This window comes from Crocodylus porosus, unplaced genomic scaffold, assembly GCF_001723895.1.
Source record: "Crocodylus porosus isolate Cpor-Errol unplaced genomic scaffold, CroPor_comp1, whole genome shotgun sequence".
Classification (NCBI taxonomy): domain Eukaryota; kingdom Metazoa; phylum Chordata; order Crocodylia; family Crocodylidae; genus Crocodylus; species Crocodylus porosus.
Window position 1 is genome coordinate 32,088,610 of NW_017728931.1, and position 26,859 is coordinate 32,115,468.

Sequence of the window (26,859 nt, forward strand, 5' to 3'; positions counted from 1 at the left end):
GTGCGGACTGCTGGCCTCTCGTCCTGAGCCGTCGTCATCTCGCTGGAGGGGAGGTGAGGTGAGGTAGGGTAGGGTGGGGCGGGGAGGGGATGGGCGAGGTGGGGTGAGGTGAGCGCCGTGCGGGCAGATCCGGGTGCGCGGCCGGGGCGATGGCAGTAGCCCGCCTGTGGGCAGCTCCCGGGCTCGGGCCACTGCGGCTGTTGTTCCAGTCCCCACGCATCAGGCGGAGTTGAATCCCCCCGCCTCATCGCAGGCTGCTCATCGCAATGAATGGGAAAGTAACAGGGCAGGCTCCTCTACTCGCGTGCTGATTTTTAACGAGGCAGGTGAGGGGAGGTGGAGAGCTCCTTCCTCTGACTGGGGCTGTGCTACAATTGCTTCCAGGCTCTTCATTTGGAGGGCACAACGCTGACCTGTTGCGCCCATTCAACCAGTGACAGCAGCGGCTTGGAGTAAAGGTCTGTCTGTCCTCAGCATTGTGACAGCCTGTGTCCCCTCCCTTCTGTATTTGCAAGCTTGAGGGGTTGATGTTCAGGTGCCGGGGGCTGAAGACCTCCTTGTGAGAACAGAACCAGCTGCAGTCCTCTCCTCTCCTGTCACTGCTGAAGCGAGGCAGGGACCAGCAGCCTCAGTGCAGAAGGTGGGAAGAGAGATCAGTGTGTGAGTTAGTGTGAATGTATACACAATTATTTTTTAATAAAGTGGAGGTGGCAGGTTTGTGGTTGACTTAAATGAAATGGAGTTTGTGCGCACGCGTGTGAGCACACACGCTTTTTTCAGTAAAGTGGAGGTGGCAGTGTTATGGTTGAGTTAAATGAAACTTGTGACCTTGTGTGTATGTGCATAGTTTTAAAAAAAAATAAAGTAGAGGTGGCAGTTTTGTGGTGGACAAGTGAAATGTGTGAGTTTGTGCGCGTGTGCTTGTGTGCATGCTTTTTATGAAAATGAAGCGGAGGTGGCAGATTTGTGGTTGACTTCATTGAAGCGTGCGTGCGTGCATGCACACTTTTTAAAAAATAAAGTGGAGATGGCAGTGTTGTGGTTGACTTAAATGAGGTGTGTGTGCGCATGCACACTTTTTAAACAAAGAGTAAAGTGGAGGTGACAGTTTTGTGATTGACTTACGTCAAAAATAAGTACGTTTCACTTGTGGTTCTGGGAAGGGAATCCGTAACACGGCTTTTGGTGACAGAGCAGCAGTCATACACCCCCAGTGACATTTGAGGATGAAAATAAACCTGTGATTTGTTTTGGCTCCAGAGTACACACAGTAGTATGTTAATCATCTTTAGAGGAAAAGAGTTTGTTTCACAGCAGCAGGCTGTCTTGTCTATCTCTCCCTGCTCTCATACAGAAACGTGGGGGGTCAGATTCTGAGTTTTGTGGTGCTGGGGTAAACTGAGAGCGCTTCAAGTTGATGGAGTAACTCTGTCTATGCAGCAGCAGAGCAAGGAGTTGGAATCTGGCTTGTAATTTAATAGCAGTTTGTATATAAATATAGGTCTCCTACGTGGGAGGAGACCCTTGAAACCTTCCAAAACAGTATTCTCCCAATATTTTGAACCAAAGAATCACTGTCAACCCTCATCATTTCTTGGTGAGCAATGTGCAACCTTTATCATCAAATTTGTACTGAGAAGGGGAAGGAGATCCAATGCAAAGCATTTACTGTGGCTTACCGAATCATCAGTGGAATGAACCACTGTGCTAAAACTCTCCAATTTACACTGCATGACTGTAATCACAGAAATACATAAGTTCATCACTTTAAATGACATGCTTAAGTGACTTTGGGCAGGCTTTCGGGTGGTGTTAACTATCTCTAATTTGCAAAAAGTTTATTAGGGGCCTCAGCAATTATGTCTCTTAAAATGCCCAAGCCAGGTGATTTTTATGAGATCATATACTGACTTTAAAGCACTCTCTTTTGCCAGTTTACTGTAAAAGTTGCAAGGGAGAAGATTTTATCAGCAGCATCACATCACATTCATGCCTTTCTTCTAACAGCTGAGCTGGAAGAAGAAAAACAAGTCTTGCTACAAATGACATTACATGACTTGCTGTTGCGAAAGCACGCAACCATGACTGTTAGGGTAGAAACTGGAAGGCAAATGTATGCATTTTTTGGAGTGAAATTCCTGTGTCTCAGCTGTTACGTGAAACATTCATCAAACATTTAGCTTTTCCGAGTGCTTGTCCAAGATGAATATAATTTGATGTTTACTCGTGTGCAAATGAATTAAAAGAATATGGTCTCAAAGATCTATGGATATCCTTCTCAACGTAAAGGGTACTTGACTAGTTTTCGAAAACATAATACTGCATAATGAAGAAAACTGATTAAAACCTTATTTTAGTTCATGAATTTATTTTGAAATGAATTATTGCTTTAAAGTGGAGGAGAATATTAACTCCTGTAATATTTGTGATTGTATACGATACATCTCCTTGTAGTAATATTATAACATTGCAATGTTTATGTAATGCAGTGTATATAGACAATAAAGTCCGTGATGCAAGGAGAGATTTAGTTTGATGACACCATTAAATGATGGTAGTGTCATAATATTAATTAATTGTGGACAGCAACAAAAATAAGCTGGTTTTAACTATCTTGAAGATCATACAGATGGAGAAGTTGAGGGACCTTGAAGTGACTTGTCTGGGATCACACAACAGGTGAGGAGGTAGTCAGAAAATCCCTATGTGGTCTTTAAAAATATATTATGAGCGACATAGGTGTCTCTTTTCTAACCCTCTGCTTTTCTGAATATTTATATATGAGCTGTGTCAGCTTTAAACAAAGAGGCTGGGGATAGACATTAAAAAAGCCTAAGCCTGAATTGTTTCAGTCTTTGCAGGTTAGTCTAACCTGCAGAGAGTGAACTGCTTTGCAAGTGGATAGACGTTTGGCCCATGTCTGCAGTGTCTCAAGCCAGAAGCCCAGGGGGCGCTAGAGCAGCCCTCCCTTCCCTTCCACAGGGAAGCTGAGCTGAGGAGTGGGGGGAGTGGCCAGGCCCCAGCAACTCCCTGACAGCCGGGAGCAGTCCAGGCATACAGGGCTGCCCAGCCCCAGAGGAGAATTCTTCCCCCTCCTCCTCCTCTCCCACCACAGCGGGGCCAGGAGGGGGGCTCTGTTCAGTGCTATGGGGTGCTTTTCTACCTTCCCCCCTGCCCTGTGGTGGAGTGAGGTGGGGTGGAGTGGGGAGGGGGGCTCTTCCCCCTGCTTCTCTCCCATCACTGTAGGGTGGGGAGGGGGGGGCTCTGTGGGATGCTGCCCAAACCCAGAGGGAGACTCTACCCTACCCCTGCTCTGCAGGGGGAGGCTCTGTTCCATGCTGGAGGGAACTCTTCCTCCTCCCCCCCCACCCCAGGGGCAGTGGGAGGGCGGAGCTCAACAGGACAGGGTGTGGGTGTTTGGGGTGTGAGGGCGGGTGGGGGTATAGGGACCCCCACACACTTTCCCCAGGGTGTGCAGCCCCCACTGCCTGGCAGCAGCAGGTGAGGAGGTCAGGCCGCAGGCGTGGCTCTGGCCAGCACTGCATGGGGGGAGGAGGGAGTGGAGCCTGCCTTATCCCCGTGGCCTGCTCTCTGAGGCGGAGCTTGCAGCTCCAGCCCTTGCAAGGGGGAAAGCCTTGTGCTGGAGCCAGCTGTTTCCCCCAGTCCCTGCTGAGCAGGGCCCCACACTCTGCTGGGAGTGGAGGGAGCCCTGTCCCTGCACTTGCGTGCAGGTCCAGCAGGGCTTCCCCTCTGTGAGTGTGGAGTTGCAGGCGTGTCATGGACCGGTGATAGAGGCAGCCAGCCCTGTGATGGGGCTGAAGAGCACAGCCCCATGCAGCCTGCCCAGCTGCTTCTATCCCAGCAGCTCCAGGCTGCGTCTGCGACTCTGCACTCACAGCGGGGAAGCCCCGTGCTGGGCTCTGTGGGGAAGCAGAGTGCAGGGCCCCTCCACTCCTAGCAGAGTGCAGGGCCCTGCACAGCAGGGACTGAGGGAAGCAGTTGGCTCCAGCCCAAGGCTTCCCCTGCTGCAAGGCTGGAGCCACAGGCTCAGGGAGCAGAGCCGTGGGGATAAGGCCGGTTCCGCTCTCTCCCTCCACACATTGCTGGCCAGAGCTGTGCCTGCGCCAGGCACCAGTGCCCTGATCTTCCTGCCTGCTGCTGCGAGGCAGCAGGGGCTGCATGCCATGGGTGGAGTGTGTGGGGGTCCCTACACCCCCCACCCTTGCCCACACACCCACACCCTGTCCAGCTGGGCTCCATGCTTCCACTGCCCCTCTGTGGGGAGAGGGAGAAGGGGGTAGAGTTCTCTCCAGCATGGAACAGAGCCTCTTCCTGCCCCCCATCCCGGCTCTGGGGCTGGGCAGCATTGCATGGAGACCCTCCCCACACCCAGCCCTGCAGCAGCAGGGCAGGGACTGCAAGAGGAGGAAGAGTCCCTATTCAGCTCCTCACAGAGTCCCCCTTCCCAGCCTGGGAGGAGGAGGAGGAGGGGGAAGAGTCCCCCACCAGCATGAAACAGCCCTGCAGGACAACCTAGCTAGCAAGGCCTCCTTAAAGTGAAGGGGGCAGGGAGAAGGGTTGATTTCTCTCTCCCTCCCTTTCCTGCAGCCAGGGTGTGCCAGCTCCAGGGGCTCCCTCTGCTCCCCAGCAGACAGGCTGACCCTGGCTGCAGTGGGGGAAGGAGGGAAGAATTAGTTTTTTCCCCTTCCCACTTTGCCTTAACAGAGCTGGTCCTTGCTCTGGCCAGAGAGCAGAGGGGCAGGGTCAGCCTTGTGGATGGAACAGAGAGCCCCATCCAGTCCAGAGAGTATGCCAGGATGCTGGGGGTATCTCGTTTATCTTAACCAGCAAGGGGTCTGGGACAGACATTGCATAAACCGTTTTGAGCCAAATCAGTTAAGTCTGATACTACATTCAACCAGGTTTATCTCACATTGGTTTTGGCCATTTTGAAACTGGTTTATATGCACTGAACGTCTGTTCGGTTACAGGTTTAAACCAGTTTCTGATCACTTAAACCAGTTTATGTGTAATGTCAGTCCCTAGCCAGAATGTCAGAGAACTTCTGTATAGAGTTTGTTTAGCAGAACAGGTAAAGTGCAAACCCTTCAAAATTCACTTACTTTCCAAACAAGCAACTATGTAATTGAGGGTTTGATGGGCAGGAGTTTAGCTATCTGCAAATACATTCATAGATAATTTTTTGGCTTTTAAATACATTCTGCAAACAAAAATCCATCAGAGCTGGGTCCCAAGTAGTAACTTGTATGTAAACTATCCCAGCTGGCTACAAAAAACGGGATAATAAGGAACCTTATATAGTATCATGAGCTGAGCTCTGCATGTTATTGAATCACTACCTTTTGTTCAATCAAGTTTCACAGTGGCAGTTCACAAGGGACAAAGTTAGACAGACATTCTTATGTATATGTATACAAATTGTGTCAAATGCTAAAGGTTTCACTAGAGTTCCTTCAGCAATGGAGGCTGTGTTGCACTTTGTATAATTTAGAAAAAGATTTCTTTAAGTACTGAATACATGCCTGCTCAAAGGATTGCACTTCTTTGGTATTCTCCTGTAGGTCCCGCATTGAGGTCATGATGACATGGTGAAGCTGAAAGTAGGACCTGGGAACCTTTCCTCTGCTTCAGTTTTAGTACTCTAGTGAATTTGCCACCGGTTCCACTTTTTCCACCATGGCTAAGAGTGCAGAAGTGAAACTGGCAATCTTTGGTCGAGCTGGAGTGGGGAAATCAGGTATGTTTGTTTTGCTTCTGTTTGCAAATGGTTGGCTTTTGGCTCAGTCTGCTCACTTTCTGGCAGAACTTCAGAGTTGAGCTGGGTATAGAATTTGTGGCAAACATCAGGATCAGGCCAGAGTCTGTTTTAGATATCCACAGAAACTCTTTTCATGCTCCAGGTTCTACAAAAAAGAAGTACTGTTCAAAATCAGAGTGGCCTGATCACATTCCAGTTGAGGTCAGTGACAAGGCTTCTATTGAACTTTCATGAGAACAGAGATGGACTAACATTGTTAATTTGTCTCTACATTGCTTACATTAGACTAAGGTGTATTGATTTTTTTTTTTTTAATTCTCTATGCAAAAGAGGGTCAGAGCTCATGTGAAATAATGGGTTGCTTCTGGGAGATTGAGTGCTATTGTTTCTGCAGATTGTAGCGGGGATTTCTGCAGTTCAGCAATTCACAGTCTCAGACCCTAATAAAGTATGTTGTAAATAACCTGAAACTAACATCCAAGTTGAATGATAATGGAGCGGTTTTCACAGGATTCGAAAAAAAAAATGGAAAGACCAGATCAGGTCAGAGTGACTTTTTGGGTGACCCAGCTTTACACTGTTTTTGAGGCAGACAAGGCGATGACTGACTATATCCGTAAGAGTGCTATTTTGGCCTTAGCATGGTGAGGAAGGAACAGATAATACCTGTTTCCTACAGACTATCCCTTCCTTTGGCCTCCTTTGATGATACCTTTGAATTAGTAATTTAGTAAGTTAGACCTTGTTTCTGTAGTCAACAGTTACAGAATTTCCACTGACTTAACGCCATATGGAGGACTCGGATCTTCAGGGAGATGCTGGTGGAGCACCTCAAGTGAATTCAGCCACCATGTGACCAACCTAGCAAGACAGGACAACATATTTAGAAGAGTTCTAAATATTCATCTGTCTCACTGATCTTGTTCCAAGCTTTGTGTTCTTCACAGCGTTCTGGATTTTGATGCAGGAAGCTCTTTATGATGTGGGCTTTGTATTTAGGGCAGCATGGTGGTCCATTTATGGAAACAACCATGGGCTGGTAACTTCCTATATCAGAAATACTTTAGAATGTAAGAACCATCTGTTTCTAGACAGTTTCTTCTTTGCAGAAACTAGGCGAATCTACATGAGACATTTGCTGTGCAGTTGACAAATTAGCTTGGGTTGTCAGGCTGATCCCTGCCTACCCCCCCCTCTGCCAGCTGAGGCTGCTCTGACCTGGCTCCACGTGCTGCAGATGAATAAACTGAGGAGCTTATTGCTCTGGAGTTATTTGCTCCCAGGCATACATTCCAATAGTGCACCTGAATAGTGCACCTGGGAGCAATAAACTCTGGGGCAGTAAGCTCCACAGTTTATTCATGTGCAGTAATAGCATGTATAGATGCTCCCACAGAGTTATATAATACTAGAGACACAATCTACTGTAAGTAGTTCTGTAGTGTTACATTAACTTGACAAATTGAGTGCTATCTTAATGTCTGTACTAATGAAGGGAAAAGAAGGCAAATATGTTCTGAGCCTAATTCATTGCATATGGCAGCTTGTATGTTACCTGTATTTGTCAATGTTTAGTTGAAATGCAGCAATGCAAATCTGGAAAGTAACTTCAGCTTACAACAACTGAGGATCTAACCCATAAGCTGATATTGTTTTTACTTTGCTAACTTCAACATCAGTTGCTTATAAAAGTCTGGTTGTTCTGAAAATATTTTATCTGAGAAAAATGGGTGAAATAACTCATTTCCATCAGTCTCAGGGAGAAAGGCACAAATAGAAAAATGCATAGGATGTTAGGAATTGTATCACCCATGCAAAAGCAGCTCAAAAGCAGCTCAAATTGAATCTTTTTTTATTAAATAACTGGAGGAGCGCTTGTGTGACATGATTATTGATTTAAATTCTTACCTGTGTTTCTAGTGACTTGAGTGTTACCTGAAACTTTAAAAATTAATCTACCTATACTTTTCAGTAAAGGTAGTTCTACTTCTTTATAATTTACTCTATTTTAGTTTGGCAGACCCCTTTTGGTTTATGGGCAAATTCTGTTTGTGCTCATCACTGATGATCATAATGTTTCGGTTAGGACAGAATGCTGTTGGAGCATGTTTAATGAGAACCTTTCTGTGAAAATAAAACAAAAAAGGAAATTCCCACAACATATTTATATTTAATTTGAAGTTTTTAATGAAAAAATACAAAACCTAAGCATTTACTCAGGAGGAGTATGAATTACCCTAATGATCACCTAGTATGTGAGTACTATAGTTCTTACCTTTTTTCTTCTCTTTGGGTCATTAGCTATACTAGGATTTTCTGGTAAGTATATTTTATTGGGTCAGTACTAGATCTATGTTGGAAGTAAATCTAACATCCCATGACATTTTTCTAGATTTTCAGTAATCTTTCTGTTTTTCGTTGGGGCAAACCTTTGATCTTCAGAAGTTTTTATGGGAGAAATGTCTGTCTTGGACTAGCCAATGACCTACTAGTTGGGACAGTCACCCTGATACAGAGTAAGGAACTGAACCTCAGTTCCTGATGTCCCAGGCAAGTGCCCTAACCACTAGGCTAATGGCTTTTCTGGGATGAATTCCCCTTCCTCCCTTCTCCCCATTGCCCACCAAAAATCCATCCTGAATTTGAGAACTACTTTTTGTAAAAATGATGTGTATGAGTTTGTTAGAAGTGTTGTTTTCAACAAATCAGTATATTGCAATAAAGTGTTTTTCTTAGACAATTCCCAACCAGCATAGCTTAACTGCTTTTAGCACTAGTGCTGCTATGCATTTGCTATCAGCAGGGTCAGGCACAAAATGGTTCCAAAGGAACCGTTTTGTGTTTGATGAATGGGCAAAGTTTTAGGATGGAGAAGATGCTGCTATGAAATGGCTTTTTCCAAGAAAGAGGGAGATCTTTATTTCTGAGTGTCCCATCACGATGTGACCAGTTATATGATATATTGTGTGGAACTGATTACTCTGACTAGACAGGACTCAAATTCACTAATCCAGAGAGTTGGAAGCTCTAGAAGCCAGAACATGAGACAAGGCACTAGATGGATTAGCCACATGAAGAAGGAAATGCATGGGGCAGTAAATAAGGCCATTGTAAGTGCCAAGGAGTCATGCCAAAATATTGTCACTGGCATTCTGTCATCTCTGGCTCATCTTCCTTCCATGAGAGAGCCAGATGCTTGGTCCTAGCATGGTTTAAGCCTTTTTTTGGCTTCTCCAACTGAAAGCAGAACATTTGAAGTTATAGACACATATTGTAATGTCCTGGCAAGATTCCTCTTCTGATTCTCAAACAGAATGGCTAAAACTATGGCAACCATAAAACAACTGCTTTGTAGAAGAAACTGTGCTAGAAGAGGAGACTTTAGGAATTTCTGGAATTTGAAATCCTTGGAAATTTTACCACTTGTGTAGTGATAAGCTCAGGACCTAAGCGTTATTAGTTCTAAGAAGGTGTCTAGTAGGATGTGCTCTTGTCCTTTGTTTGGTATAGTCCTACCCCACCAATTCAAGGCTCATAAATTGGGATGAGCACAGAAAGCTGGGTTGATATGTATAAACCAGACTCGTGATGAGCCTCATAGAAACGCTATGACCAGAGAAAAGTAAAATGGTCCTTGACTTTTACTCCCAGTTTTTCTTGAGGTCTCTAGGTTTGAGAGAGTCACTTTTTTAAAGGGTTATGGCAAATGTTATTTATGCTGGGCATCTTTTACTGCACATCCCGACTTATTCTGAGATCAGGTACTTGAGCAGTGGAACTGCGTTCATCAGTCCTGCTCTCTCAACTATTGATACTTGGATATAGAGGGAATTAAAATCCTGGTGTAACTGACGCATCAGTATATATGTTGCTGCTCAGTTTTATGCAGCACCTTCATTCCTACAGAAATGGGATTCCTTAGAGCAAGTGGCTCAAAAGCATGGTATTCACAGCCATTAAAGACACAGAGACTGAGAAAGGTTGGAAAGAAATAAATGTATGAAAAGGCAAGGTGGGAAGAGGGGACTATGAAAAGCAGCAGTAAAATGGTTGAGATGTCTTCTCCAGCTCATAATTTAGCTGGCCTATGAATTTGCCTAGGAGAGTCTTTTTGGACTATAGAAGGATATTGTCTAGCTGCAGTATCATGTCCAACAGCTTAGCTTAACGTCCAACCACCTGTACAGCTTTCCTTTATATGAGCTGATCATAAGCCATCCGATTCCAAGATTTTGCCATGGCATATAGAAATTCTTGTGGACATTGACAACCAATCCAGTCCACTTCTTGTATCATGGATTGCATTAGATTAAGTTTAGTTATTAGTAGCTTACGTAGGGGTGGGAGAGCAGGGCATTAGCCACCAGACACCAACTTAAGAAGGGCTCCAGAATCACCCCCACCTGCACAGACTATGCCCTGGCAGCAAAAACAGCACCATGGTGCTTTTGGACATCATACTTCTTCTGTAAGAGCAATAGCTGGGGCGGGCAGACAATGCTGCAGGGGCAGCAGCAGCCACAGCCAGGGACCATTTTTGAGCTCCCTGCGTACATAAGAATCCTGCATGGCCTCTCATCTGCTCTTGGACCACAGAGTCCACTAGTGCTCAGTGATAACCTTACCCCCAACCTCTCCCATTCTCCTACAGGGCTTGCCTAGGATGAAGACCCTGATTGTTACGCCTCTGTTAGCTATTGTTGCATAGCAGTATGTTGGGGCAGTACTTTTAATTTGTTCAAGATCTTGATCTGTAAAGTCATTTCAATCATTTCCAGCTGAAGAGGGCCCCTCTTCACCGGAAGCGAGGAAAGAATTTTCTGGTCTGAGTTGCTCTAATGTTGGGTGCAAAAGCCCTGAACAAATCAGGATGTAAATGTCTAGCTGGTAATTGAATACTACTATTTTACACCAAGAAAGGGTCCTGGGAGAGGTAACTGGCAATTGTGGGTCCCTATAGCGAAAGCTAAAGGAACAGCCAAGCTTGAGAGGGAAGCTTAGGTTCAACTTTGAGTTTTTTTGTGATTATTTAAGTGAGTAGTAAAGGCAAATCCCAGGAAGAACTCTAGTCTAGCAGACATTGCAACATGCTTAAATTTGCCTTTAGGAGCATAAAGCTAAGTAAGGACATAAATTTGAGGCATATTCAGTGTGTGCTGAAGAGTTTTGGAGCAGTACTGGAATTTTACTTGCATGTGGTAGCTAGGCTCTTGCTCTCAAAGCAAAACTGTTTGAAAAATGAAACTGATGTATCCAGGGTTTTCTTCTGCAGATCCAGGCATCTGTTATAACTTTTCTTGAACAAAAAGGGAGAAAATCAGCAAACCAAATTTTATTTTTTTCTGTTTTGGGAAAGAAATTTTGCAAAGTGCTGAATGCTTTTTGCAAAGGAAGCGCAATCTTAGAGAATTGCATTGTAGCAGAAAAATCTTGTACCAGCTATCTCTTACTTGTCCAGAAGGCAAAACAGAACTGAGACACTGTACAGCTTCATAATCCTTTTCTTTTGGGGCTAATATCTTCTATGAAAATCTGTAGGATAAAATGTTTGTTCTGGGGCCAGTTGGAAATGTGTGGGTCATGTTTGAAAACTCAAATAAACAGAAAAATATCAACCAATCCTTCCTTCAGCTAATGCCAGAAAGTTAAGTCTTCAAATCAGGGATGGATGCCTTTCTAGAACATTTGCTTTAATCAAACAGTAACTGGGCTCAATACAAGAATAACACATTGAAATTCTACACCCTGCGTTAAGAAAAGGAGGTCATACTGCATGATATAATGATCCCTGCTGGCTTGAAAAATTGCTGAGTGTATGAATGAAGTAACAACAGCCAGAAAGGGAAACCAAAAGATTCAGGAAGAAGAAGAAAAAAATATGTTCAGATGAGATTTTAAACTTATAATTAACACATTCTCATTGGCACATGGTATTAGGTCATTTCTGTTGTACACTTTTAGGATTTGATGAGAGAAAACATTTTACCAGAGGAGGCTGACTTTCATGGAAGAAGCTTCAGAGGAGGTGGCTGTCACCAGTAGTGGCAAGAATGGGCAAAGCTGAGGGCAAAAGGTGATGCTAGAAATGATGGCAGGAGCAGGAAAGGGTGTAGAGAGAGGAGCTCCAGGTCAAGTCCATAGTTAACTCCAGAAACAAGAAGGGGAATTTCGAATAAAGTTTTAAAGCAAGTGACAAAAATAGTAGTCTTCACTTCATGTCTCTTCCTCCCTTTCCCCCTCCTTCTACTGTTACAAAAAATATAACTTCGGTCTTAGAAATCTCTAGTCTCATGTTTCCTCCAACATTTTTTAGCTCAGGGTATATACTAGGAAATATCAATTTTTTTGTAAGTAGCCATTACTCATTAAGCTATCAGCTGTGCTAGGGGCAAAAATAATTGCAAAAAAGCTTTGAAGTCAGGTTTTATACCAGTTTCCAAATCCTGGAAAAATTACCATAGGAGGGTACTCTGGAAGTACAGAAAAGTCAGTGGGAGGAGATTCTAGGCATTTTGTGATGATAAGGTGTGTAAGTTGCTTTCATTACTTATCTAAAGAGACTCCTTACTACAGTGATTGTTAGAGGATCAGCAGCTACACCCAGTGTATTCATTTAGTCCATCATGTAGTGTTGGCAAAACACTATTCATTTTCTACATTAGCAAACCCCACCTCTAATACCCTTTGATTCTAAGCCTTTCATTCCAGGATGTGCTTTTCAGAGTGTTGCACAGGTTCTTCCAAAGCACTTCTTGCTCATGAAATGAAGTGAATGAACCCCGTGTGCCAATTAAGTCTTTAAAATGGGTTGAATTATTTTCCTCCATGAAAAGCATGCAGCAGAATTTTGGCCATTGAACAACACTTCCCCCGCACTTGCTACCCTCTGTACATGAGTTCATGAGTAGTTAGTATCTGGTGTAGATAACTTTGTTTTGGTTGGTTTGACATTACATTCTTTTCCTGGATGGCATAGAACATTTTTCTAGTCAGAAGCCAAAGCTGTTCATTCAATCTTGTCCAAACTCATTTCCATCTTGTTTAACTGGAACTGACAGCTACTGTACCTGCATCTCCTTGTAGCAACTGGTAGAGCTGTTAGAATTAGGTTGATTTTTGCTGCTACTTGTTTCTGTTTAGGTTTTGCTAAATTCAGTTTGCTGTTTGACTGTTTAGGGAAAAGATGCCAGACTCCGTGGTTGTTACAGATTACACAGACTGCTTTTCAATCCTACTCACACATACTGCCTCACTGCACTCTCCCTGAAAACACGGAGACCTTAGTCTTTTTTTTTTTGCCTTCAGAAGTTGTTGAAACATCCAGTCAGAAGATCCTCTTTGTTGGAATGGTCACTAGGTTCACTTACCTTGTTACCATGGCATGTTGTATAATGGTTTTGCCATAGAATGCACAGTACCTGAAAGTGTCACTGAATAAAATGATATCTTGGGGTAAGCTTTCATTGGATAATACCAAATGCTGCTTTGAAGCCCCCTTCTTACATCTGGATGGATGTTTTCGTTTTCTTATCCCATCCTGGATAAGCCCCTAACTTTTTGTCCTCTTCGCCCATCCCCGTACACTTATCTCTACCACAGTTCCCTCAGTCACTGCCTACCTACATAAACCAGACCCTTGCCTTCTTTCCTGTTTCTTCTCCCTGACCTCCTGCCTTCATTCACTAGCTTCATCAAGCTTTGCAGTCATGTACTCCACTCTACCTTCTGTTGCAGCTGCTTCACTAGTCTTCTTGCTCATAATTGCTACAGGCTCCACAGTGTGCCCTGCCTCCATCCCTGCTTCCAACACCATTCCTACTATTTCTGTGCTCATCTTGTTAGACCAGGTGCACAACTTTTTTTGTGTAGCTGGCCAGATGAGTGGTACAGGGCCAGTTCACGGTCTGTATCAGACCCCAAGCACCAGGATTCAGCTCTGTAGCATCTCCCTAGGGCTCTGCCCTGCCCATACTGCTTCCCTGGGGCTTTATGCCCATTCCTTTGGCTCCATGTGCCTGCACCACCTACTTGGGTCCCTGTGCTGTCAGATCTGGGCCTTGTACTGCCTCTGCTCAGCCCTGTACTGCCTCAAGCTGGCCCTGTTTGCTTGGATCAGGCCCCAGGTTATGTCTGTGGCTGATCTAGCATTCTGTCAGTGGGAATCCTTCTGGGTCTGGAGATTTGACAGTGGCAGTTGTTGCCACGACTCCTCCATTGCCAGATTTTCAGACTAGTGGGGACTTCTGTGAGTCAGATGGAATGGCTTCGCAGGCTGAATCTGGCCCACTGGCTGGGGGTTGAACATCCCTGCATTAGACCATAAAGGCTGAATATTCTGCATGTTGCAACTGATCAGTAAGTGCTGCAGTGAATCACATGGCAGCCAGGCATGAGATCCTCATACTGCCCTAACAGATAATCTTTGTACTTGGGTTTGTGGATTCTCAAAACCTCTTAAACTTCAGGCCCATTGGTCGTCTGGAAGCAGCTTCCAGCCAGACTGGTTTAAAAAGAGCAGCAGCATATCAATTTATGTAGAAATAGGTTCATTCCTTTGTAGAAACTATTAGTATTTGTCCATTGCAAACAAAGCTAACCAATCATCTCATGGTAGTGCTGCATGTGATTTCAGCTGGTGTTCTGCCTATCATTAACACACTTCTGGAAGAAGGCAGGGCAGAGTAGTACTTTATTGACTAACTGATTCGGAAATGGATAAGCTCTTATAAGCAACAGCTTATTTTGTCCAATTTTGTGGAAAGATTTACAAGGAGGAAGTATTCAAACAGAAAGAGTGATCTGAATACAGAGGATGGCGTGGAATTCTGAAAGGCACCAGAAGCTGTGGTAAAGGACACAGTAGTGCAAGAATGGGAATTGGGTGTAGATGTGCATGAGCTGATAGAAGTTGTGGCTTGACTTCCAGAGATTTCTGACCATTTGCAACCAGGTTCAGTGGGAAGTGATGTATGGTCAACCCTCTTTGCTATTAGATCATTCTACTATGTGTGATGGAGACCAAGGGTAGTGTTATAATGTGCAAAAAATATTCCCGTTTGCTGATTTCGTGCTCATTTACACTCTCTCTCTCTTTCTGTCTTCATTTGATATATTCCTAAACTCTCTTTGTCATCCCGTTCTCCCCACATTGGAGTCCAATCCAAATTCCAGATCCAACCAAATTCAGGAGGTAGGCTGTCATTGATGTTGGTGCTCCTTAAGTTAGGTCTTTGACAGAATTACATTCTTATTGCATTAAGTTATAATTACAGTACATTTCACAAAGTCACTCTTGTAATAATTGGGGTAGGGTGAAGGGAAGGTACGTACATACCCATTTCATTCTCCTTTTCAGAATTTTGAACGGGATATGTATTATTATGATTCTTTTGTTTCCCACCAGAGGCTGCAGGCACTTCGCTGGAGTTTCTGTCCACAGATGCTGTCATTCTAATGGATTTCTCATGTACATGTTGTGAAATGCCATCTATTACAGTGGTAATTTTGTATATAGCACATACATGCTCTTTTGTAAATTGCAAAAGACAAATGATGAGAGATGTATGAAGCACAGAGGAAGAAAGTAGCAGATATATTAAACATGTGTGGAGCTTTAAAGTAAAAGAAAAAAATGCCATAGAAATAGGCCTGAGTGGCAGATCAGGTTTCCAGAAACGTTACACAGTAGTTGGAGTGCAGTAAAATGAGTGTGTGTTGAAAACATCAGACCTCTTTTTGAATGAGCATGAAGCCCTTTACGTTTGCAGGTCACTAAGCTGCTTCCATTCAGGAGTTTGAAGAAAGGAAGTTGTAGATATGTAACAGCAGAAGCCTGTGGCAGAGATGCATTAGTGTATTGGAAATGTTTGGATAATGGTGTGAAAGCCTTTCTTGCTGGAAAGAACAGTGACTGGTTTGAACAGCACAGCATTTGCTATCCCAGAAAGTGAGCCTATTTAGCACTTAAAATTTAGTGCTTCACATTTCCAAAGTGTCATGTGAACATTCATCCATCACCCTGACATTCCTGTGAAGTCAGCAAATTAATAGCTTTGTCCCTGTTTTACAGATGTGGAAATTGAAAGTGCCTAACTTGTTCAGTGCTACACAGATGAACAGTGGGAATCAGGACTGTTCAGGAATTTTCACTGCCCTATTCCTTGCTCATTCTTGTAGACTAGACCCTTTGCTCTACTGTTGAAATATTGACCCAAATCCCATTTTTTATCTAAGGCACTCAAATGCAATCTTATTCCACACTGCTTGAACCCCTGAAATAACATGAACGCACCAATGTTTTGTAACATGCCTGTTACCAAGTAAGTCATAAGTGAGTCATATGGAGTGGCGAAGGAAAAGAGGACCCATCCACTTCTTGAATTTTTTCGGAGAATCAAGCAGGGTGAAATAGGATTATCCTGTGGAATTTAGAGATGAAACAGGATGTAGGCCATCCAGTCTAGCAATTAGTTCTTGGCAGTGGCATGGCCTGCTCCTTCCATAAAACAAAAAATCCCCTTTCCCCAAATGCATACAGCCAGAGATGACCCAAGCAGGGTGCAGGGCCCAGGGCAAATCAGCCTGTGCAGGGCCCCGCCCCCAGATGTGAGGAAGCCGGCGGAGGATTTGGCAGGGCGAGGGGAGTGCCGAGTGCCAGCCAGCGGTGAAGCTGGTAGCAGTGTGGAGTCACTGTGGCCACTCTGCCTGGCTCCACGGGGCCCCCCGAAGTTCAGGTTCAGGGTCATTGTCCTGATTTGCACCCCCCCAGGGATGGCCCTACATATAGACAGTGGTATGTTGGTTGATGACAGGCTCTTGATCTACATAAGCAGTAGGGCTGTATGAAATTTCTACAGGCTTTTCATTTCGAAGCTGTTTTGGTATGTTTCAAGCTTGAAGCAGCAAAATCAAAATGAAACAAAAGTCTTCAAAACAGTTTTGAAACGAAATGAGGGTGCTCAAAACATTTCAAAAGTTTTGAAACGTTTCAAGTTTCGAAGCATCCCAGTGGCAGGAGGTGGGGGAGAGCCACTCCCACGGAGCTCAACCTGCCCTCCCAGCAATGTGCCCAGATCTGTGGGCAGGATAACAGGAGGCTGCTGCTGCCAGCAAGTGACACAAGTTTTGCTTTTAGCAGTTTGAGATGCAGTTTCCCAGAAACCCCTGCACCCACCTCCTTGAAATGTGGCAGGCTTCATACCCTCAGAAGAAGCTACTGATTCTGCAATTTTCATCCAAATCAGGCAAGAAATGACAACGTTATAGGCATTTTCATGTTTCCCCATTATAGCCTATGGGCAAAAGTCAAAACAGTGAAACAGTTTCAACGAAACGGAACAGTGCTTCGAAACAAAATGACAAAATGAAACACTGTCCCTTCGAAATGGCAAAACAGAAGTTGACATGGAGTGGTGCTGTTTCACACAGTCTTAATAAGCAGTTGGCCTGCACACTTGAGCAGGGTTTAAATTAAGCTTTTCAAGTCAAACTCCAAGTAACATCTCTTCAATACTATAACATTCATGGATAAAAGTGGAAGCAAAAGGAGGAACCTAAAGTGAGCTATGTATTTGTTCCCTGGACGAGTGTTGTAGCAGATCTGGGGGTAGACAAAGACATGTGGGAGTCATTGCAGAAGAATGCATAATCTGACCCACAGGGAGCTGCAAAAACCAACAGAAAAAGGGACACCTAATTGTAGTGCCAAAGCAAATACTTTATATTAGCTGTGTTCTGTGCCAACACATGAGTTCTAAAACTACTGCTTAACCCCTGCATATATATCAGTGGTTATTGTACAGTTGAGTTGGTTGAATTCCAGACTAAATTCCAAGATGGAATAATTTAATAGGTATGCTCAGCATAAATTTATCACATGAGTCTGTGCCTGCCAGATCCATTTGCAGACATAAATCTCCTGAAATTTTATCTTCAATTAAGAAAACTTCACCTTTTACTTTTGGAACCATTGCAGATCAGGAGAGCTGGGGGAAGTGGAAAGCAAATAGAGATTAAAAGAGGATCAGCAGTGGAGCCTTTTTTTTTTCCCCTTCCATCCTTACCTACATCAACAGGCATATGTTCTTTGACTTGCTTCAGTGGAGTAATTCTCATTTACACGAGCTAAAGATGAAGCCATGAATGCAGGGCAGGTCTCCCACCTTCCAGTGCTGTACTTTAGTCAGCAAACTATCTTTCCCTATAACAATTAGGGTAAAAGGAGTCTTCTTGATTCTGCATGGCCATCAACTTGCTCCATATAGAAGGAGGGTTGAGTGTTCTTGTGGCTTATATCATAGCAAGTATAACTGCAGATGCTGTACTTAATCTAATCTAATCCTTTATTATTTTTTAAACCAAGTTATTTTTTGGGTGTTTAAAAGGATAGATCAGGACCACAGCAAGTGTCCAACTGTCCAACTTAGACATGGAAGCAACACTGTCTGAAAAAATAGTGGAGATGTTAAAAGGCAAGGCATTGAAGGCAATGAGATGTAGTTACGTGCAAGTTATCCAACCTGCTATATTTTAAATCTTAAAACATCCATTTTTTTTCTTTCAAATTCCATGTTTTACTGATGATTTCATGTCTAAAGAAGTAAATTTGGCTGTATGACTCTAGAAAGCTTGGGGTTCTGACTGTATGCTAGCCAGGATAGATTTGTGATGGAAGAAGCACGGTGGAAATGGAGTAAAAAGACACCCAGCTTCAAAGATTTTACTATGTCAAACTATGGACAGGTGTTTTCCCTCATGGGCTGGAGAGAGGATGCATTAATTACGCTGTTCTGGGAGGAGTTTTTCTTTGTACAAAAGTGTTCTTTATGTGTTTGAGAGATGGGAAAACCAGCAAGGATGGGAAGTTTCCAAAATGATTCTCATTTTCCAAATTCTGCCTCCATTGCAGTCAATGGGAATCTTACAGTTGATTTCAAAAGAAGTAGGCCAGTGCTGAGCATTGTTGAAAATTCCATTTTAAAAACTACTGTTCCCTACTTTAATTATAAACTACAAATGGACTGGTTCCCTCATGCACATCTCCCACTGAGTTAATAGGGCCTTTGTGTGCATCCATATACAGATTGCATACAATCTATGCAGTAGCATAGATAAGTCCTAGGGAGAACAATGAACTTCTGGCATGGGGAGTGTCATAATTGACTGCAGACCTATTCCACAAGCAAGTTACTACATCCAGTCAAAGAAGGAGGATACACAGGGAAGACTGTATCTTGAGTATACTGTTTCCAAGGATTTCTCTTAAGGTGGTGGAGCTTACCACCCACATAAAGCTGATACAGTACCTAAAAAAGCACAGTCTATCCTTAAATTTAGTATACATCGATGAATACATTTCTGTGGTATACCAAGGGTTTCCTTGCAGTGTATTATACTACTACCTTGTGAATTTCAGTGTAGCAGCTTTGAGTGCCTTTTGTTTCAGCTTGCAGAGTTGGAAGTGTTATTTTTGGTCCCCTGATGTCAATCTCTCAGTGCTATGGTATAGAAAATAACATGGTTTGTGTAGACTAGGGGTGAAGTGAGCATGCTGTTTTTAAGCTTTGCATCTGTTGTCAGTGGACCATTCAACTTAACCAATGAAAATCATGAACAGAACCTTCTAACATTCATGCTATACAAAAAGTTGATAACTGCTGGGTTCTCAGAAGGAGGCTTAAGCAAACCTGTTCGTGAATAAAACATCTTCAAGTTAGAATATTTGCTTTGTCATTTTCTATTCGCGCATGCTAATTTAGGCTGCTACTGCTGCAAGTTAAAAATCTTTTTATGTTTGGGGGTGGGAGGGTAGGGAGGCTGGGGAAGGTGGTGGTGGGGGGTCTTTATGGTATCCAGCGTGGGAAGACTGACGTCATTAAGCATTAAGAGAAGTGAAATGGCTATGTACTTTTAATGTTACTATGCTTTCTTGCTTGTTTGCACTTCAGGTGTATAGGTTATCAGATGCAATGGTTCTAGTCAATCTCGCATGTTTAAGTTGTATTTCTTGTGGAGATTTAAAGCATATTGAAACAGGTGTTATGTACTTATTCAAAAACATCCTTAAATCACATTGACAATGACAATCAAGGCAATGACTCCTTCTGTAGTAGCAGCATAGCTCAGATTAAAAGGTGCATCTGAGGGAAGGAGGTTTCCTATGGGTGTCTTGTGCCTGCTTTACTGGAAGACCAAGCAACATAACCTTAGGCCCCCAACACACGTTACTTTTAAGATGTGATTAACAGGTTAATTGCACCCTAAATAGTAACCAGCCACACATGCAACTCAATTTAAGGCATGATAATGTGGTAAACAAAAAACAAACTTATTCCCCACCTTAAATTGAATATGTGGCTTGGACCTGTCAAAGTAGGGTTTTATAGTTCCCTGTACACAGGGAGCCCAGTATGGGAACTATAAAACTGTGTGTTGCCCAGCTAGGTGACACACCTGGTTTTTACAGTTTCCAGTGCAGGGGGAGCCTGACTGTAGCAGCTAGATGCCAAGCTCCTCATGCACCAGGACCTATCAAAACAACATGTGCCATTCAGTTGGGCAGTACATGTGGTTTTATAGCTCTTGGAGCATGGGGAGCCTAGCATTGGGCTGTCTCAACCCAGTGCTGGGCTCTCTATGTGCTGAGCTGATTGTTGGCTGGGGCTGGGAACCAGCTTGGTTCCCCACCCCAGTTGACAATCAGCTGTTTGGTTTCATCTTGCATCTGGCTCCCCCTGCAAGAACAAGTAAAGTGTGATTGGGATCAGGAATTAGATCCCAAAAGTGTGTGTCCTGCCATGCACATGTGGCATGGCAGGACATGTGATTGTTGAGATTGAGAATTAGATCCCATCATATCCATAAAGTGAACAACTGTCAGGTCCTAGTGAAGGAGGAGAAGATTTTAGATGATAGCACATTCAAGCAGATAAGAATTGTTGTGTACTGCTGCTACTTCTGTACTCTTATGTTCCTTTGTAAAGACATTGATCTGTTAGAAAGTTTTTGGCTTAAAGGATCTCTTAGTCAAGGGGCAGCCTTGAAGGGTTTGAACAGATGAGGTTTGAAAACTGATTCAGGGAATGAATTGAATTAAGTGAAAGTTCAAGCCATTTTTCCTTTGATTAAGAACAGATTTGTTCAACACTAGTCCTTCCAGGCATGCAATGAGAAGTTTTTCTTGCTTCGTTCCTATACAACGTCTTTTGTGATTTAGAATTAGATTTTTTTTCATTCCAGAGCAATAACATTTTTGGCCTCTTCTCTATATTGCCAGTATTAATTGTGGAAATATCTCTGGGCAAAAAAATAAAAAGGTTTTGACATTCATCTGAGGCCTGATCCATAGCCTAGTGAAGTCAGTGGAAAGATTCCTGTTGTCTTCAATTAACTTTTGGAGTAGGTCCATGGAGGGCAAAATAACTTGCCATATAAATGTGTTTGTGTACATAAATTTATATGTATATACTTTGATTCAATCCTACTTCTCCATTGAATATCCCTAGGTCAATAGTGGGAGCTGATAGGAAATCTGGTAGTGGAATTTATTTTTCTGGTAATGGCATTTCTTATTTTTCTTTTGAAAAATAATTTAAAAATCAACATAATAATACCATTTTAAAGCAAACTTTCAGGTGAGACTCCTGGAGAAACAGTTTGGTTATGTTTACTTTATTATTTGGTTTGTTGTTTACAATCTGGGATATTTGAGGGACCTTCTGCAAACTCCAAACAGGTTTGTTTGTCACCCGAAGAGTTAAATTTGTTAGTCATTTTATATAAGTGAGGGGGTGGAGAAGGAAACTTGCAATATTAAGGCTGTTTGTACAGTAGCTGATCTGAACTCAAGTCTAAATGCTCAGGAGGATATCACAGATACTGTTACTATAACAGATATCAGAGCTGCCATTCTCAGGAAAGAGACTTTGGGTAAAATTTTAAGTAATTTAAGCCTACCATTCTTTTTGAAGCAATAAAACCTGTGCTTCTACATGCCTAAGTCATTTATAAAAATAAGATTAGGCTTTTAAGTCCCTTAGGTGCTTTTGAAAATGTTATCTCATGACTAAAAAGGGAGGGTTAATAAGTCTCCAGCCACCTGGAAACGTTTCCATACAAGACATGGTTGAAAGACATTGGCAAAGGAAGCTTGTACTGACTGCTACTGCCCATACTGTGCTTCTCTATGGATAAACAGAAGCCTTTAGTCTCCAGGGCTATCAGGTCAGCCAGCACCTTTCACCAGCACTAAAAATAAACTAAACAAAAACACAGAGTTACGTTTTACCTCATCATTTCAGCAGTACATTTTAGTTAAAAAATCCAAGTTCAAGTTGCTTTCTTGGCAGCTGTAGATGTGACTTCATACTTGCTGCCTTCTGAGTGGTCCCGGAAGAGGCTTCAGTATAAGCTCCAGCCATTTGAACAATACAAGGGTTATATAGACTGTATGCAAATCTGAGAAATTGGGTTGCTGGTAAGAAAGTAAAGCCTTCCCTAATAAGACTTCTTCTCAAACACAGGCCTCTTAGGGGATATCAGTGCTCCATTTGTTTTTCCATTCACCCAGTGGCCTAGATAGGAGGAAAATAGCTGTTCTGGAAAGACTTTTCTTTCTGATTGAGAGATCAATTTTCTTGTGGCCTCTGAATATATATTTTTTCTTTTTTGAAATAGACTTTTTTAGTTCAAGGGCTGGAATGCAATGCTCAAGGGAAGCCAGAAAGCAGCTTTGGCAGCAAGTGTTAATAAAATGAATATATACCATGCAGCTGCAGACCCAGCAGCCTTTATCGTTGCATTAAATTAACTTTAGGTATTCTCTTTAGCAGGTTTCCTGAAAGACTGGATTATGTTAACAGAATTTTTTTTTCCAAAGTCCTTGTATAAGAGTTCAGTGTTTGTCACTTTTAGCCCTCATCTAAGATTTCAGATGTAAGAGGAAAAAAATGAAGGCACCTTTGTCAAGGCTCAGCCTCCTGCATCATGAACCAGTTAATTACTGAGTTGTGCATTGTGTGGCTATATACTCCAGTGCAAAAGGAGTTCCATCTTGATTTGGTAGCAAACAAAGTTAGGCTGAGATAGTGTTTAGAGAGTCTCTGTTTTACATGGATATTCAAGTTTCCTTTTAAGTATTTTTGTTTTGCTTTGTTTTCTTGATACACTCCTCTGAACCTTTTTTGGGAAAAGTGGCATAAAAACTGTGTAAATAAATTTTGTACTCACTTTAAACCAGTGTAACTACAAAGGAGTTAACCATTTGTAGTGTAGCATCTAAATTCCACCTGTTGTGGATCAGTTGTAAGCTCGTCTCAACTAGAAAAAGAAAAAGATATTTTTTTCCACCCCATTTACCACTGAGATAAGTATGATTTAATATATTTAGTTCAGTTTTGATAGAGAAAATGCCTTTTTTCCTCAATCAAAGTCTTTAATTGCAGACTACACTGGTTGAGGGGCATGATCGTAACAGAATGGAGCATCTGAAGGAGCTTATGTCCATGATTAATTCAGTCGGGTCAGATCAGGGTCCTGTTGTATTAAACATGCAAGCAGAGTGCAGAGGAGCCTATCTCCTAAGATCTCATAATCTTGATTTCAAACAAAATGCAGCTTGTAGGGAAAACAAACAACTTAGAGTGTGAAACTCTAGGCAAACTGATAGATTTAAATTGGACCTGAACCTGATGCTTTTCCAATGACCCAACCTTCAACCTCAGATCTGAATTTTGGAAATGTTTGCTGAGCTTTCACCACCATTTAAGCTTTCTTTTTGGTTTCTGCTCCAGGCAGGATGCAAAGGGTGCCACGATATCGTGAGACATTGCTGGAACGGTATTTCTTGTCTGATTGTCCCTGTGAGATTTCCAGTCCAATTGTGTAGACCTAAGGGGTTCAGATACATTTTGGATAAGAACCAAACTTCTGGGAGTTCATCCAGATTCAAGGTTATGTTTATTCATTACTAAATGAAACCCAGAAAAAATAGATGAGTTGGTATGCAATCCTTAGGTCCTATATACTACAATATCTTAATGAAACTATCTTTATTTACTCAGGCTGTTAACCATGTGGAACTGAAAACTGAGCAAAGTTCTATTTATAGGTAGCAGCACTGGTCTATATAATTGTAGTTAATCATTTTTGCAGTTGCCTAGTGTATCTGGTATGTGAAGCAGAACTCTCCTTCTGTGTTTGTCTTTGTCCACAGGAGTGTAGAGAGCTCAACTCCAAAATTCACTGGAGTTTCCAATTTGTTTCAGGTATTCTGCTCTTTTTTCCAGGCTTGCCCTGAAGTTTCCTTGTTGCTGAATGAGAATAAGAGATTTTCTGCAACTATATCCCTCTCTTACGCTTAGGGTATGGTATCTTCCTCCCCTGTGGATGACTTTTGTGTTAGCCTCTTCTGCTTCTTGGAACTCTGCCAAGCAGCAGCATGAAAATGATATGATCTTTGACTATTTCCGTAATGCTTGCAGGGGTGTGGATAACAGTAGCAAGGCAAACCTGATACTTGTGAATTTCACTCTTTTTGATGCCTGGCAAGGTTTGGAACAGTGGCGGAGACCCAGGAGTAATCTGTAGAGTCACAACATTAGTTTATGTTCCAGTCACATTTGGAAGGCACATCTGCACAAACAAGGAATAAAAAAACCTATTTCCTCTCTCAAAAAAGGGTTTTAATTCTCTCTAGTTATCGTTGCAGGCCCCGTCCCCCAGAAGGTCAAGGTTGCTACATATCCAGGCAAGTAGATATGCTTATGGTCCAAGCCTTGCTTATGGGCATTTCAAAGATTATTCCATAAAATATTATTTAAAGAAAAAAGCCACTGAAATATTGCTCTTGGGAATTTCTAAGTATATGCTTTCATGCACTTCGTAACAGACAAAGAATTTTCCATATGTAGTCAAGAAAGGCTCCAAGTGTGTCCAGTTTTGGTCTCCCTACAATGGAAAGGGTGTGGACAAATTGGAGGAAGTCCAGCAGAGGGCAACACAAATAGGTAGGAGGCTAGGGTGCATGACTAATCAAGAGATGGTGCGGGAACTGGCTTTATTTAGTCTGCAGAAGAGAAGACTGAGGGGTGGGATTTGCTAGCAGCCTTTAACTACCTGAAGGTTGGTTCCGAAGCTAGACTGTTCTCAGTGGTAGCAAATAACAGAACAAGGAGCAATGGGCTAATATGATCTAGTGCTGACAGCAGGAAAGTTGGACCCAATTTCTGGGCTGTGTTCTTTGCTCTGCCTTTATCTATCATGTAACCTTGAGAAGGCTGCTGTCATTCAGGTTGCTTTGCTCATCTGTAATGCATGTATTAAACACTGCACCACATTTGGATACAGAGGCGGCTTATTTCATCTTTGTAAAGAGTATTAAAATCTTTTAATAGAAAAACTTATATAAATTAAAAATGTGGATTATTTTTCAGAAAGATTTCCTTTTAAAGGAATCTTTGAAGCCAGTCATGCAAATTCTTACACATGTAGATAACTTTACTCACTTGAGTAGCTCTGCTGAAGTCAGAGGAACAGATTATTTATGTCTAGAGTTAGGTAGTGTTCAAGACATTGCAGGAGTATGGTTCGAGTGCCAATCAAATGATGCTGGATACTACATATTCAGAATGATGCAGCTCTTCTCATTGTTTTGTTTTGTTTTTTTTTGTTTTTTACATGATCTACTTCCAGTTTTGCTAGCTCTCCAGGCTTTCATGAGTCAGGATCTTTTTCCACATTCAGTAGCATAATGAAATTAGTGAATGGGGCACAAGCCCTAGGCACCAACTTAGTAGGAACACCAGAAGAGCCCTTTCTCCATCCCTGCCCCAGCAGCCCACAGCAAGGATGCAACCCCTACTAGTTATACCTCTGCCCCCACCCCAACATCATCATGAGATTTTTCTTTTTAAAAATATTTTAAAAAAAACCAAACGTGTTCCTCCTTGAGGCTTTGGGACACCGTTGCTTCACATTCTCAAGCCTTTCTAATTATGAGGACTAAAATTTCAAGGTATGTTCCTGTGAATACAACTTCCACAAATCAAGAAGACTTCTGGATTCACTGCAGTTTCAAATGTCCATAGCAAGCTAAAACAAATCATTCCAGCTTGAACTCTCAGCACTATGGCCAAAGAGTGAATAACTAATAAACTAAATATCTGTTTTTACTTCTATACAACCTTCCCATCGTGACTGAGCCATATGTTCATATCGGCATGGATAAGTTTGAACCGATATCCTTGTTTGTGGTGACTGAACAGACAGCTGCAATCTTCAAGTTAGAAACCTTTCTTGCATACCAAATGGTTCCAGTAGGGGTATACAAAGTGGGTTGTATTTGATTTGGATTTGGCCCAGTTTGGAGGGCAGTGTTTCGATTAACTGATTCAGATCACTGTCCCGATTCAATTCAGCTGAATCCAAATCTAAAGATTTGATTCTGATTCAGAGAATCAGTGATTCAGCCATAGACACAGCTTTATATGTTTTTTCTACATACCTCAAAGTACCAGGCGTGGCTCACGAGCACTGAGATAATGAGGCAGATGGAACAACCCACAGGACTGTGTGTGGGGGGGTCCCCCATGTGCTTGTTGGTGGAACCGGTCCACTTCTGGTCTGCTTCTGGGTCCACTGCATGGGGACCTACCTTGGCTTGGTGATTGGCTGCTAGACAACTCCATAGACCCAGGAGGCACCAGTCATCGAGTTGGGGGGCAGGTGGGAGTCCCCTGCATGCACCATGGTGGACCAGAAGTGCTTCTGGTCCACTTCTGGGTCTGCTGCCAAGTGCACTGGGGACCCCCACTGTGCTCCTGTGGTATGCTTCATCCACCTCATCATCGCAGCATTCATGAGCCATCTGGTACCTTGAGGTATGTAGAAAAAACATTTTAAGCTGTGTCTGTGGCTGAATCATTGAATCTCTCCAAATCTCTCTGAATTGAATCGGAGGCTTCTGATTCGATTCAGAGAGATTAACAGATTTGATTTGAAAAAAGGCAGGAAGGAGGACCCGGGAAACTGCATGCTTAGGGGCAACCAACATGGGTTCATCAGTGGCAGGTCCTGTCAGACCA

The 26,859-nt window shown here is 42.8% G+C and overlaps 1 protein-coding gene across 3 annotated transcripts in view; it reads left to right on the forward strand.

Annotated features, from left to right (window-relative positions):
* Positions 1-26,859, forward strand: part of RERG (RAS like estrogen regulated growth inhibitor) — a 156,146-nt gene continuing 129,287 nt past the window's right edge. The window contains exons 1-2 of one of the 3 annotated variants that reach the window (XM_019544504.1): positions 1-68; positions 5,583-5,758. In XM_019544504.1, the coding sequence (XP_019400049.1) occupies positions 5,698-5,758 (61 nt within the window). In that variant the 5' untranslated portion in view covers positions 1-68; positions 5,583-5,697. Of the gene's footprint in view, positions 69-575; positions 641-5,582; positions 5,759-26,859 lie in introns of those variants that run through there. The other 2 variants (XM_019544503.1, XM_019544505.1) reach the window with 2 other exon arrangements.